Source organism: Ornithorhynchus anatinus, chromosome 15 (genome assembly GCF_004115215.2).
Source record: "Ornithorhynchus anatinus isolate Pmale09 chromosome 15, mOrnAna1.pri.v4, whole genome shotgun sequence".
NCBI lineage: Eukaryota > Metazoa > Chordata > Mammalia > Monotremata > Ornithorhynchidae > Ornithorhynchus > Ornithorhynchus anatinus.
In genome coordinates this window covers 2,193,997-2,208,965 of record NC_041742.1, presented here as the reverse complement: position 1 = coordinate 2,208,965, position 14,969 = coordinate 2,193,997, and the positions used below count along the sequence as shown (strand labels likewise).

General features: G+C 57.3%; 1 protein-coding gene and 1 long non-coding RNA gene across 6 annotated transcripts in view; one reads left to right on the top strand and one right to left on the bottom strand.

Moving 5' to 3' along the window:
• Positions 1 to 5,170: 5,170 nt before the first annotated feature.
• Positions 5,171 to 13,313, top strand: LOC114816987. 3 transcript variants are annotated; one of them, XR_003764812.2, is made up of 4 exons: positions 5,171 to 5,344; positions 5,946 to 6,097; positions 9,351 to 9,736; positions 12,873 to 13,313. It is a non-coding gene; the product is annotated as an uncharacterized LOC114816987 (long non-coding RNA). The 3 variants fall into 3 exon arrangements; XR_003764811.2 differs by having other exon boundaries at positions 12,867 to 13,313; XR_003764813.2 differs by having other exon boundaries at positions 5,934 to 6,097; positions 12,867 to 13,313.
• The window catches only part of STXBP4 (syntaxin binding protein 4), a 73,829-nt gene continuing 70,771 nt past the window's right edge, over positions 11,912 to 14,969 (bottom strand). For 2 of the 3 annotated variants that reach the window (XM_029079831.2, XM_029079833.2), the window contains exon 16: positions 12,137 to 12,321. In XM_029079831.2, coding sequence (XP_028935664.1) covers positions 12,207 to 12,321 — 115 coding nt within the window. In that variant the 3' untranslated portion in view covers positions 12,137 to 12,206. Of the gene's footprint in view, positions 12,322 to 14,969 lie in introns of all 3 variants that reach the window. The other variant, XM_039914166.1, reaches the window with a different exon arrangement.

Here is a 14,969-nt window from a genome sequence, read left to right as displayed (position 1 = left end):
TCGAATCCCGGCTCTGCCACTTGTCAGCTCTGTGACTGTGGGCGAGTCACTTCACTTCTCTGGGCCTCAGTTCTCTCATCTGTCAAATGGGGATGAAGACGGTGAGCCTTCCGTGGGACAACCTGGATCACCCCCAGCACTTAGAACAGCGCTCTGCACATAGTAAGCGCTTAACAAATGCCAACATTATCAATATTATCATTATGATCGATTATGGTTTTCGTTAAGCGCTTGACTGTGTGCCAGGCACTGCACTGAGCGCTGGGGTGGATACAAGCCCTGTCCCACGTGGGGCTCACGATCTCAATCCCCACTTTCCAGATGAGGTCACTGAGGCCCAGAGAAGCGAAGTGACTTGCCCACAGCAGAGTGGGGATTCGAACCCACGACCTCAGACTCCCCAGGCCGGGCTCTTTCCACTGAGCCACGCTGCTCCTCAAGACTGGGAGCCCCACGTGGGACAGCGACCGTGTCCAACCCGATTTGCTTGTATCCACCCCAGCGCCTAGTACAGTGCCCGGCGCATAGTAAGTCCTTAATAAATATCCTTATTATTCTCTTAGCCACTTCGTCGCATCCTCTCTTGTCGTTTTCCAGGCGGGCTCTCCGATCCTAAGGGAAGGATCATCCCCATCCCACCGTGCCCATTGGGCTTCCCTCCCATTTCGGGATCGGTTGCTTGGCAACCCAAATCCCGGTGGGAAGAGCAGCCGGTTGTTTGAGGCTCTTCCTCCTCAGCGACTCCATGGCAGTTGGAGTTGGTCTGGCCGAGTGGGAGGGTGTGCGGAGGGGCGGGGAAAGGAGTGTCGCCTAGTGCAGAGGGCATAGGCCTGGGAGTCCCGGGACCCGAGTTCAAATCCCATCCCCGCTGTGTGACCTTGGACAAGTCACTAACTTCTCTGTGGCTCAGTTCCCTCCCCTGCAAAATGGGGCTTCAATACCTGCCCCAACAATAACAATGACGTCGGTATTTGTTCAGCGCTTACTAGGTGCAGAGCACTGTTCTGAGCGCTGGGGGAGATACCGCGGTCATCGGGAGGCTCATCCCCATTTTACAGCTGAGGGAACTGAGGCACAGAGAGGTGAAGTGACTTGCCCACAGTCACCCAGCTGACAGGCGGCAGAGCGAGGATTCGAACCCATGACCTCGGACTCTCAAGTCCGGGCTCTTTCCACCGAGCCGCGCTGCTTCTCCCTCCTACTTGTACTGGGAGCCCCGTGTGGGACCCGATTATCTTGTATAATCATGTCGGTATCTGTCAAGCGCTTACTAGGTGCAGAGCGCCGTTCTAAGCGCCGGGGGAGATCCGGGGTCATCGGGTCGTCCCCCGTGAGGCTCCCGGTTGATCCCCGTTTTACAGACGAGGGAACTGAGGCCCGGAGAAGTGAAGTGACTCGCCCACGGTCACCCGGCTGACAGGTGGCAGAGCCGGGAGTCGAACTCATGACCTCTGACTCCGAAGCCCGGGCTCTTTCCGCCGGGCCGCGCTGCTTCCCGCAGGACAGCGCTTGGCACAGAGTAAGCGGCGTGGCTCGCTGGAAAGAGCCCGGGCTTGGGAGGCGGAGGTCATGGGTTCAAATCCCGGCTCTGCCACTGGTCGGCTGGGTGACCGTGGGCAAGTCACAACTTCTCTGGGCCTCAGTTCCCTCATCTGGAAAATGGGGATGAAGACTGGGAGCCTCACGTGGGACAACCTGATTACTCTGGATCTCCCGCAGCGCTTAGAACAGTGCTCTGCACACAGTAAGCGCTTCACAAATACCAACATTATTATTATTATTAAGCACTTAATAAATGCCACTATTACCGTTAGGGAGGATGATGGGACAGTGAGGGGATTCCGGGCCCTGCTGTGCGCTAAGCACTGGACTGAACGTTTGAGAGGAAGCAGTAGAGTTCAAAGACAAGACTCCCCGCTTACGAGAAACTTCATTTGAGGTATATCTTCGGGGTCTTCCTTGGTAGCCCACTTCAGTGCTTTTTAGAGAAGCGGCGTGGCTTACGGAAAGAGCTCGGGTTCGGGAGTCCAGGGTCGTGGGTTCGAATCCCGGCTCCGCCGCTTGTCAGCTGGGTGACCGTGGGCCAGTCACTTCCCTCGATTCTATTTATCGCCATCGTTCTCGTCCGTCCGTCTCCCCCGACTAGGCCGCGAGCCCGTCCAAGGGCAGGGACCGTCTCTAGCTGTTACCCATCTGTCCATTCCAGGCGCTTAGTACAGTGCTCTGCACATAGTAAGCGCTCGATAAATACTCTTGAATGAATGAATGAACTTCACTTCTCTGTGCCTCAGTGACCTCATCTGGAAAACGGGGATGAAGACTGGGAGCCCTACGTGGGACGGCCCGATCACCCTGTGTCGTCCCTCGTGCTTCGAACAGCGCGTCGCGTATAGTAAGGGCTTAACAAATACCGTCATTATTATTATGATCATCATCATCAACAGCGGGATTAGGGACGGTGCACTCCGGTGGCTAGCCTGTAGTTTACGGAGGCGTGAAAAAGCGCCCCACTCTCTGCAAGACTCTGCGCTACTCTGAATGGTCGCTGTCAATCGGTCAGCTACGTGTATCCAACGTTTACTTTGCGCGGCACACTGCGCGCAGCACTTGGGAAGGTAGAACACGGTGGGTAGACACGGTCCCTGCCCTCAAGGAGCTTACCCTTTCGGGGAAGGACAAGACAGTAGAAGGAAGCGAGGATAGGGGAGGTCGCCGAGCGGAAGGACGCGTACGCAGTAACGATAATAATAATAATGTTGGTATCTGTTAAGCGCTTACTATGTGCAGAGCACCGTTCTAAGCGCTGGGGGAGATACAGGGTATCAGGTTGTCCCACGTGAGGCTCAAGGCCTTAATCCCCTTTTTCCAGTTGAGGGAACCGAGGCGCAGAGAAGGGAAGCGACTCGCCCAAAGACACACAGCTGACAAGTGTCGGAGGCGGGATGGGAACCCATGACCTCTGACTCCCTAGCCCGGGCTCTTTCCACTGAGCCGCGCCGCTTCCCTAAGTGCTGTGGGGATGGGGTGAGGACCTAAGGGTAGGGGGTGGGCTTGGTTGAAGGGGTGAGGGTGGAGGGAGGGAAAGGAGGGTGTGGGCGATCGAATTTGCAAAGCAGGGAAGCCTCCCCGGAGGAACAGGCAAAATGAAATGATAACCGGCCTTTTTTTAAAAAATTTAGAGTGTTGTTAAGCACTTACTATGACCCGGGCCCTGCTCTAAACGCCGGGGCGGCTCCGAGGTCATCAGGTTGGCCCCAGACCCTCTCCCCAACGGGGTTCTCCCGCTTAATCCCCGTTTCCCAGATGAGATCCCCGAGGGAAGTGACTCGCCCGAGGTCACACAACAGACAAACGGCGGAGCTGGGATTGGAACCCACATCCTTCTGACGCTAACCCCTAGGGAACACTGGCTCAGTGGAGAGAGCACGGGCTTGGGAGTCAGAGGTCCTGAGTTCGAATGCCGCTCTGCCGGTTAATAATAATAATAATAATGTTGGTATTTGTTAAGGGCTTACTATGTGCCCAGCACTGTTCTAAGCGCTGGGGGAGACACGGGGGAATCGGGTCGTCCCACGTGGGGCTCACGGTCTTAATCCCCATTTTACAGATGAGGTCACTGAGGCACCGAGAAGTGAAGTGACTCGCCCACGGTCACACAGCTGACGAGTGGCCGAGCCGGGATTCGAACCCATCACCTCTGACTCCAAAGCCCGGGCTCTTTCCACTGAGCCGCGCTGCTTCTCGCTTATCAGCTGTGTGACTTTGGGCAAGTGATTGTGACTTCGGGCAAGTGACTTCACTTCTCTGCGCCTCAGTGACCTCATCTGTAAAATGGGGATTAACTGTGAGCCTCACGTGGGACGACCCGATTCCCCTGTGTCTACCCCAGCGCTTAGGACAGTGCTCTGCACATAGTAAGCGCTTAACAAATACCGACATTATTAACACTGCTTCCTTGGGCCGGCAGTTCAGCTCGGTGGGGCTGGAGGGTATTAAACTGAGCTGGGGGGCAGAAGCGAGCTGCGGTGGAGGTGATCTGCCCTCATGACCCTCTCATCTACCCCAGCGCTTAGAACAGTGCTCTGCACATAGTAAGCGCTTAACAAATACCAACATTATTATCATTATTCCTGGGGTGGCACGTCAGATGGAATTCTTGAAATTGATGGTTCCTCGTCCCAGACAAACCAGGATGGCACCTGCCAGGGCCAGTGTGTCTTGGAAAAAAGCATCCTGGCCGTTTCAATTTTTCAGTAATTTTGATCTTTTATTTATTTTGAATTTTTTTTTTCTTTAAATCCTCAGGTCAACCTCCCTCCTGCCTCCTCAGTTGGATCCTTCTTTGGGCCGGAAAGCAAGTGATTTTGACGCACGGAGAGCAAAGCCCTAATCTTATTTTAGTCATTCGTTAGTGATATTTCGAACCTGATCAAAGCGGCTTTTAAATGACAGTTTGCCAGCTCCGCTAATCAGAATCTCAATAGATTTTTTTTTTCCTTCCGAGGCCTGATTTTTGTCCAATTAATTATAGCAAGCAAATAGACTGTGCTATAAAGGGGGATGACCACCGTTTCCTCCTTCTGATGCGACATCTGTATGGGATTCTCATTAGCAGTGAAAAGGGAACAAAACACAGACTTGAAAAGCTACTTTTAATCTAGGCAGGCTTTTCTCATTAAGGTTGTTCAGTAGTATTTATGGAGCGCTTACTCTGTGCAGAGCACTGTACTAAGCGCTCGGAACCAACGAGTCGGCAACCGATAGAGACGGTCCCACGGTCTCATCGGGGGAGACGGGCCGAAGAGAACGGTGGCGATAAATAGAGTCGAGGGGAAGAACCTCCCGTAAAAACAGTGGCGACTCAATAGAATCGAGGCGACGTACATTTCATTAATAAAATAAATCGGGTGACGGATAATAGGTCGAGAAAGTGGCATCGGGATATTCAGTGGCCTGTTTCGGGCAGGACGCGTCTTCCCGGCGGACGGCTTTTTCCAAGTGTGAAGAGGCAGGGCCGATCAGGAGTTAACGCACCTCACCTGCCCCAGAGTTTGGTCCTGGGGGGCAATTGTGTCCAGGTGTGCCCCACCTGGACCCCACCCCGCAACCCCGCCCCGTTCCCGCCTCTCTCCCACGGTCCTGGCCCGCAGGGTCAGCGGACTCTCAAAGCCGCGGGTTGGCGGAGCCTTCCCGGCTCCCAGAAAAGAGAGAAAAACCCAGCCTGTCTTTGGAAGCGACGGTTTGGAACTCGTCTTTGGAGGAGGGAGGGAAAAGGGAAAAAAAATCATCCTCTCCCAGCCTCTAGACCGTCCCCGGCTGACCCCGCGAGAGACCGTCTGAAAAGGTACGGTGAGATGTGCTTTCTTGCCTGAGCTGTGGGGTTGTGTGAGTTTGGGTGCGACTGTGGGCGGGTCACTTGACTTCTCGGTGCCTCAGCGACCTCATCTGTAAAATGGGGATGAAAACCGTGAGCCTCCCGTGGGAGGACCCGAGGATCCTGTATCTCCCCCAGCGCTAAGAACAGTGCTCTGCACGTAGTAAGCGGTTCTCCAATACCAACATTATTATTTTGTGGGGGGAGACGGGGCCGGGACCAGGGGGAGAAAGGAACGGGCGGTTGGGTTGGGGGGGTCTCGTCTGGGCACACACTCGCTCCCTCCCCGACCCTCTTTTCCCGCCCCCTCTTCCTCTCCTCCCGCTTTCGAAGGGACACCCCGCACCTCTGCCGACCTCTTAGTCTGTCCCCCGTCGCCCCACAGCCAGGGCCGGGACCCCCGGCCCCTGGCCCTGAACCCTATCCGTGGGTCCACGCTGCGTCCACCCTTCCGCGGAAATTGCGTCTTCTGCCTCCCGGGCGACGTGGGACTCCTTTTCCGTCGCTCCTAAGCCTGTGGTCAACAGAGGTTCTAGTCACTTTATATACCAAATGACAGTTCGTCTTTTAGGGCTCTGACTTGAATTAAAACCGTCAAACGATGGGACGGCTTCTAGCCCGGCCGCGTTGAGGAACAACGCCGTCCTTCAGGGGCCCCTCTTGGATTCCGCCGTCTTCCTCTCAGGAGTGAGTCCAGCTGGCGTGTACATTGCGGTCATGAAGGTAATGATGATGATATTTAAGCGCTTGCTACGTGCCAGAAATGTATTAAGCGTTGGGGCGGACACAAGCGGTTGGACACGGTCCCTGTCCCGTGTGGGGCTCACAGTCTCAGCCCCCATTCTGGAGATGAGGTAACTGAGGCACCGAGAAGTGAAGTGACTTCTCCAAGGTCACACGACAGTCACGCCTCTAAACTGCAGAAGCGTGTTCACCTGGTTTGAGGGATCTTTGATTGCGGGGCTGGGGGCCCTGGTCAGGATGAGATCCAGGACTGGAGAACCGGCTCAGGGAGGAGCGACGGGAAGTCAGAACCCGCATCCCGGGCCAACTTTCCCCCATTTCCTTTCTCCCCGACCCCGACTGTCTCTATCTGTTACCGATTTGTCCATTCCAAGCGCTTAGTACGGTGCTCTGCACATAGTAAGCGCTCGATAAATACTACTGAACGAATGAATGACCGTTGGGCTAAGGGCCCGGGCCCGGAACGCTCTCCCTCCTCAAATCCGACAGACGGATGACTCTCCCTCCTTTCAAAGCCTTACCGAAAGCCCACCTCCTCCGAGAGACCTTCCCCGCCTAGGCGCCCCTTGCCGCTTCTCCCGCTCCCTTCTGCGTTGCCCTGACTTGTTCCCTTTATTCATCCCCTTTCCCAGCCCCACAGCGCTTCTTTGCTCCTATCTGTAATTTATATTAACGTCCCTCTCTCCTGCTAGACCGTAAGCTCGTCGTGGGCAGGGAATGTGTCCGTGTAGCGTTGCGCTCTCCCCCTAACTCTTAGTACAGTGCTCCGCGCACGGTAAGCGCTCCATAAATACGATTGCCGGCTCCGACCTTCCGCTCTTCGGGCCCTGCTCTCTCCCGGACGGGGCTCCCCTACAAGAAGAGGGTGTCCCCCCGCTAATTCCCCTTTAAAGGAGTAGACTGCCCCGACGGGAATTCTCACCGGCATCTCGGAAATAGCCCAAGCGGAGGAACGACGGGCAGAGGACACCCCGCTCTGACCTGCACCGCAGATAGAAAACTAGGATGCGGGGAAAAAAGCACCAGACCTCTGGAATTCGGATTTTGAAAATCGGGCGGGCCTAGGTCACCGGGGCAGTTTCCTCTCGTTCTGGGACGGGGGAGTAAACAGAGCTGGGCAGTGATTCGGTCTTGGCGGCTGTGAATTGAAGTCTCGGCTAACTGGGAGCGGATGTGGAAGCGAAACCTCTGGTCCAGGGGACAGTTGGCTTCCAGGCTGGGTGAGGGGACCGGCGGAGAAGGGGGACGCAGACCCCGCGAGAGGCTCCCGCTCTTGGGACGTGCGCGTCCCCGGTCTCCGTGCAGACTTTGGGCTAATGGCCGGGGACCGGGCGGGCCCGCGGGGTCGGAGTCCACCTCTCACGCCGCCGAGGAGCGCCAGTGGGGTCAAGCTGTGGCGGAAATTGTTTTCCTGGTAAAAAAAAAAGTGGATAATTGAGAGCAGATGGTGGCCTTAGAAGGTTGCCCGGCTTGGACCCTCGTGTCCTGGATGGAGTTCAGCTCCACATTGTTCCTCCGGCGCGCCCGCTTTAGCTCCCTGGTGGGGATGAAGACGGTGGCCTTGCCCAGGCTGGAGGTGGTGCTTCTGCCTGGGGAGGCTGGGTAGGGAAAACAACTCTACCCTCCCTGGTGAAAACGTTCTTCATTTCTTTATTATAGGCTTCAGGGCAGTGTTGGGGATGGAACTTAAGCACTGAAGTGACCAATGTTGGTATCTGTTAAGCGTTTACTACGTGCAGAGCACTTTGCTAAGCGCTGGGGGAGATACAGGGTCATCAGATTGTCCCACGTGAGGCTCACAGTCTTCATCCCCGTTTTACGGATGAGGGAACTGAGGCACAGAGAAGTGAAGTGACTCGCCCACGGTCACACAGCTGACGAGTGGCAGAGCCGGGGCGCGAACCCGTGACCCCTGACTCCCAAGCCTGCGCCCTTTCCACCGAGCCACAGGGGTGAATCATATGGGACTCATAGAGGAGCAGCGGGGCTCAGTGGAAAGAGCCCGGGCTTGGGAGTCAGAGGTCATGGGTTCGAATCCCGGCTCTGCCACTCGTCAGCTGTGTGACTGTGGGCGAGTCACTTCTCTGTGCCTCAGTGACCTCATCTGTAAAATGGGGATGAAGACCGTGAGCTTCGAGTGGGACAACCTGATGACCCTGTATCTCCCCCAGCGCTTAACAAATATCAACATTATTATTATTATTATCATCATCATGCCACGGGTTCCGTGGAGGGTCGGGAACTCTGTCCGAGGTTCCCAGCTCTGCTGCTTTTTATCATTCGATGGGTTTGTACTCGGCACTTGGAAAAGTAAAACAGAAGCAGCGAAGCACAGTGGCGAGAGAACGGCCTGGGACTCGGGCGGTCATGGGTTCGAATGCCGCCTCTGCCACTTGTCTGCCGTGTGGCTTTGGGCAAATCACTTCACCCGTCTGGCCCTCAGCGACCTCATCTGTAAAATGGGGATTAAGACTGGAGCCCCATGTGGGACAGGGGCTGTGTCCAACCCAATTTGCTTGTGTTCCCCACTCCAGTGCTTAGTACGGTGCCTGGCACATAGTGGGCGCGTAACAAATACTGTAATGATGAGTAGAGAAGCAGGGTGGCTCGGTGGAATTGGCACGGGCTTGGGAGTCAGAGGATGTGGATTCTTATCCCGGCTCTGCCGCTTGTCTGCTGCGTGACCTCGGGCAAGTCACTTCTCTGTGCCTCAGTTCCCTCCTCTGTAAAATGGGGATGAAGACTGGGAGCCTCACATGGGACAAACTGATTACCTGGTACCTCCCCCAGCGCTTAGAAATATAGTACACCATATTATATGCCATATATAGTATAAAATAAATAAATGAATAATATACTATATTTCTATAGTATAGAAATATGGCACATAGTAAGCGCTTAACCAACACCATCATTGTTAGTGATAACGCAGACAGATATTTCTGGTCCCCTCTAAAAGCTAGCGATCTAATGCGGCAGACCCCGACGACACTTAGAAGAAAGGGGATCTGAGAGGTGAGGGAGGAGAGAAAAGGTAGAAGGACAGCTATACGAACCCATCGCTGGTGCTTCCGGGGTGCACAACTCTGTACTAAGTATTTGGGCGAGTACAGAAGAGTTGGAGAAGACTCCTGTCCTCAAAGAGCTAAAGATGGAGGGGGATCGGAATCTTTGGGAAACATTGACGGAGGTGGGTTGGGATGCCGTCGATTTTTTTTTTCCCCTTTCCTAGGGTTTCCCCCCGCTCTCCCCAGCTAGAAACACAGCACGGCCCCTCGCCGCTTTTCCCACCGCTCACCAACGCCTCCCGGCCAGTCCGGCTTCTCGGCGCCGGTCGCGCGCCTCCCGGCCGCTCCCGCCGGTCCTCCTCGGTCGGATTCCAGTGGGTCCCCCGAGGCCCACCCCTTCTCCGCAGCTTTCTCCACGACGATCAGCACCCCCCGGCCGGCTCTCCTCCGGGTCCGGGATTCCGTCGAGGGACCCCCGATGCCCGGACTCGGGCTCCCGGGAACGCCCGACGTCCTGCCTCCCGGCCCTCCGGTGGCTCCGCTAGGCCCCGGGGAGGAGCCGGGGACTGGCCTTGGGCCCTTCCTGGCCCGGTCCGGCTTGGCTGAGAAGGTGAGTCCCGGGGGGCCTCCCGTGGTCGGGGGCGGGGAGGGGGCGCTCCGAACCTGGAAAAACAGGACCCAGAGGAATCTGGGCTCCGACCCCGAACCCCCTCTGGTCCTCCCGCTCCCAGACGAGGGAAGAGCGTTGGCTCTCTTAGAGCTCTGGCCCCTCGAAAGACTTGACGGTCTCCCGGTGGCCTCGCTGGGAGCCTCCACGTCTGGGGCCGTCCTTCAGCCGCACCTTGGAGTGACGCCGGCTCCCTTTTCACGCACCAGCGGCTTCCCCACTTCTCGCTGGATGGTTCTCCCTGGCCGGGACCGGCCCAGGCTTGGCCCGTTCGGGGCTCACCTCCAGTCCCCTCCACCGTCCCCGTCCCCGGCTGCTTTTACCTCAAATAGCGAAAAAGGGACTGCGGCGATTCGCTTCCTAGAAACTGTGGGACGGACGCTGCCTGCGGGGGCACGTGAATTCCCTAAAAACTAAAGCACGTTGGGACTGTGTTGGAGTGAGATGAGGCATTCCAGGAAGCGGTCGTTGGTTCGTTCGTATTTCTGGAGCGCTCACCGTGTGCAGAGCGCCGTACTTCGCACTGGGGAGAGAACAGTATAACGGTAAGCGGACGCGTTCCCGTCGACGTCGCAGGGCGCCCAGGGGCCGGAGAGCCGAGGCGATGGAAACCCCCTCGTCCCTGCCGTCGGACCACCCGGGTGGCGGGGTGGAAAACGAGCGTGAAAGTCGCCGGAGACCCGCCGTCCCCTCCCTTCGAGCGTGGCTGTTCTCCGATCCCTCTTGTCACGTCCTCTTGGCAGACGCGCCCTCGGGGTGTCGGGACGGGCCCGTGGAACTCCTCCGTGTCTTGCCCTTTTCTTCGGAGCTTTTGAATATCAATCACGATGACCACGCTGGCGATTAAGCGCTCCGTGCCACCGGGGTCGGTGGAACATTAATCCGACTCGATTCTCCGCGGTCGGCCTTCCGTAATTCTCTGCTCGGGGGAGGTAGGGCCGAATTAAACGGCGGCCGGGGCGGCCTCGCTGGGAAGTCCGCGAGCTACTTGGATTTGAAAGGAAGTAGAAGGGGGGAAGACTAGCCTACTCGGAGAGTTCTTGCGCATTTTTAGAAATCTCTCCCTTTGTACGGGGCGCTGGGGAGCAAGTGTGAGCGGCGGCGTGGGTTAGCGGGACGAGCTGGGGCCCGGGAGTCAGAGGACCTGTGTTCGGATCCCGGCTCTGCCACTTGTCTACTGTGCCACCTTGGGCAAATGGCTTCGCTTTCCTCACCCGTAAAATGGGGATCCAATACGCGTTCCCTCCCTACTCAGAGGACCGTGAGCCCCACACGGGCCAGGGACCGCATGCACCTGATTAACTCGTACCTAGCTCAGTCCTGGACGCGCGATAAGGGCTCAACAGCCAATCTGCAGAGGCCACGGTGGTTTTAGGATCCGTGAAGCGTCGGTGGGCTCCGTGGGTGCGGGCGGAGGGGTGCTGGAGGGCTCCCAGGGCGGTCTCTGATCGCTCGGGAGAAGGTGACAGTGGTTCTGAGGAAGCTGGGAGCGTTTGGGGGCGGGGGGTGCTTTCCGATCCTACCGCCTCTTTGCTCTTCTACGAGTGGTGAGGATTTCGCGGAGAGCAAGTGCCCGTAATCGGCCCGTGTCCTCGAGGACACCCCCGAGGGGGACGTCCACCTTCGGGGGTGCGGCTGCGAATGAGTTTGGCTAAGATGACTTTTGATCCCCGTCAACACAAATGGGATCTACTGTCGTAGGTACGAGGAGACGAGACTCGGGCGGGGAGGTTTCGATCCCACCGAGCGGGCAAGTGGCTCTGCAGCCGTTTCCCCTCCGGCTGGGCGGGGGAACCCGGGAGGAGCCCGGGAGCCGAGCCCCCTCCCCCCCGGCCCCTAAATCGCCGTCCTTCGGGGCCTTACGGGTTTTTAGGCCGCGTGCTCCGCCGGAGGGGGAGAGGAGGCAGGAGATGGACGCCCTGGAAGCAGCAGCACTGTCTGGGGGTGGGAGGGAAGGTTCTATTTGGGGACCACGGTCACAGATGCCCTCCTGCTCTCCAGGACCCCTGGATTCTCTCGGGGCAACGGAAGCCCGAATCCCCATCTCCCACCACTGCTTCGGGCTAGACGCGTGGAGATTTTGTGAAGGACGCCAGGGACTCTTTTTTTTTTTTTTTTAAATATATATTTTTTTACCACAAAACACGAGGCTCAGCTTACAACCGAAGCGGGTTCGGGGGCCGGGGTGCGAGGCCGCCGCGGGGCCCCCGTGACGCCGGCCAGCGGCTCCCGGACCCGCCTGCCCCGGGAGCGGCCGGCGCGTCTCTCCTGAAAGGGAGGGCTTCGGCCGCCATCGCGGGGGACCCCAGGCCCGGTGCCCGTCCGACCGGGCCCGCGCCCGGGCGGTCGCGTCACGTCGGGGCGAGGGACGGGGGTCGTCCGGGGGGCGCGGACGCAGTTGGTCGCAAGGCCGTCAGCTCTCCCGGTAGTGACGCTCCCGCGGGCCCTCGTCTCCGCTCTCCTCGGGGCAGGGCCAACTCAGGGCGCCGGCCACCGGGTGCGTCCACGATGTCGTCTGGGTCACGTGGCTGAACAGAAACAGGAAGCGTCAGGGAGGAGCCCGGAGGAGCCTGGAGTCCCGGGTTCCACTCCCGGCTCTGCCTCCGGTCACTCGGGTGACCTCGGGCGAGTCGATGAACCTCTCTGGGTTTTGTGATCTGTAAAATGGGGATATCTGCTCTTCCTCCCCCTCGGGCTGTGCCTGTCCTCATCGCCCCCAGCGCTCAGCACATAGTAAGCGCTTGACACCGGAGTTATGATCGTCACCCCCAAGATGCCACCTCGAACAACGTTCTCTCTCCAGTTCAACTGCCTCCCAGTGGGGTTCACGTGCGGGGCCTCGGTCCGTTTCCCTCCGTCGTTAAATCATTCGATCGTATTTATCGAGCGCCTATGAGGGCCGAGCACCCTACTGAGCACCTGGGCGAGTAAAATGCGATAGACTGACACGTTGCCCGCTCGCAATGAGCGTACCGGCTCTTGGGTGGGGGGAGACAGGCATTAATATAAGACTGGAAGATTCTTCAGAGGGAATGTGTGTCTTCTCTTGTCCCCCCCCCGCCCCCATCCCTAGGAACAGTGCTCTGAACTCAGGAGTGCTCCCTGAGCACCACCCACGGATTGCCGGTCCCAGAGAGAATTCTGCTGTCAGACGCACCTTCTCGTCCAGCCCCCAAACACCGCCGCTATTTACACCGGGCTGAACGGCCGCGGGGAGGTTAATCTCTTCCCGTTCCGGGGCCCGTGACCCCTCGCGAAGGAGAGCCCGGCCGCAGCCCCCTCGCTCTATCCGACTGGAGAACAACCCGCATCCACTCTCCGACTCAGCTTTCAAAAACAACGGCAGGGAATTTACGCCGACTGGTGACTCCAGGGAAAATATTTATATTTACATTTACATCCATGTCTGTGTCCGGCTCTAGACCGTTAGCTCGTTCGTTCACTCGTTTAATCTTACTTATGGAGCGCGTACTGTGTGTAAAGCGCTCTACTAAGCGCTTGGGAGAGTGCAGTGCATCAACGAACGGACGCGTTCCCTGCCCACAGCGGGCTCACAGTCTAGAGGGAGAGACCGACGTGAATATAAATAAATATAAAATAGATATATACACATGCGGCTGTGGAGATCGGAGGGAGGATGAAGCAGCGTGGCTTAGGGGAAAGAGCCCGGGCTTGGGAGTCGGAGGTCGTGGGTTCTAATCCCGGCTGGGCCACTTGTCAGCTGTGTGACCGTGGGCAAGCCACTGCACTTCTCTGTGCCTCAGTTCCCTCATCTGTAAAATGGGGATTAAGACCGTGAGCCCCACGTGGGACAACGTGATTACTTATATCAACTCCAGCACCTAAAACACTGTTTGGCACATAGTAAGCGCTTAACAAATACCATAGTTGTTGTGATGATGATGAATGAAGGGAGCAAGTCAGGGTGACGAGAGGAGGGCTTCGGGAATAAGTCAGTTGTGGGCAGGGAACGTGTCTGTTTTGTTATATTGGACGCTCCCAAGCACTTAGCACGGTGTTCTGCCCACGGTAAGTTATCTAAAAATACAGCTCACAAAAGAGACCTGCAACCCGTCGATCAGACGGTAAGCTGCTTGAGGGAAGGGACCTCTTCTGTCCACTGCGTTGTCCCGAAACAGGGCTGTGCCCCCGCCTCCCCGCCCCCAAGACACCCAGTGACAGTTGAAGCCGGTTGAGCGCTGCTCGGTGTGCGGAGCACCGTATTGAGCGCTGCGAAAGAATCCACGGTGGGAGGTAGACACGGTCGCGGGCTCAGACCACCCTAGCTTCCCACTAAACTTAAAGAGCAGAGGGGTCCTTCGCCTGGTGCCGCCCAACGGCTCCCCCCAGCCCCCACGCTTCCCGCCGCGGCCAGGCCGGGAGCCTCGGAGAAACCAATCTGGGAACGCAGCGTGGCGTGGCGGATGGAGCGCGGGTCTCGGGGTCAGAGGTTCTCCCCCCCAGTTAGACTGTGAGCCCGTCGATGGGCAGGGATCGTCTCTATCTATTGCCGAATTGTACGGTCCAAGCGCTTAGTACAGTGCTCTGCACATAGTAAGCGCTCAATGAATACTATTGAATGAATGAATGAAAGATCAGGGGTTTTAATCCCAGCTCCGCCACTTGTCTGCTGTGTGGCCTTGGGAAGCCACTTCACTACTCTGGACCTCTGTTACCTCATCGGGAAAATGGGGATTAATAATGTTGGTATTGGTTAAGCGCTTACTATGTGCACAGCACTGTTCTAAGCGCTGGGGTAGTTCCAGGGTCATCGGGTTGTCCCACGTGGGGCTCCCAGTCTTAATCCCCATTTTACAGATGAGGGAACCGAGGCACAGAGAAGTGAAGTGACTCGCCCACAGTCAGCTGGCAAGCGGCAGAGTGGAGATTTGAACCCATGACCTCTGACTCTCAAGCCCGGGCTCCTTCCACCGAGCCACGCTGCTTCTCTTAAGACCGTGACCTGCGGGTGGGACGGGGATTGTGTCCGACCCAACTGGCTTGTATCCACCCCAGCGCTTGATACAGTGCCTGGCACGTAGTTAGCGCTTCACAGACAGTATTCTAATAATTATTATTATTATTATTATTATAATCATCACCATCTAGTCCCGGTCCCCTACCCTGCCCCAGCCTTGAGTTGCCACAGGTGGCCGGGCCGTCCCAAGAGTCCCGG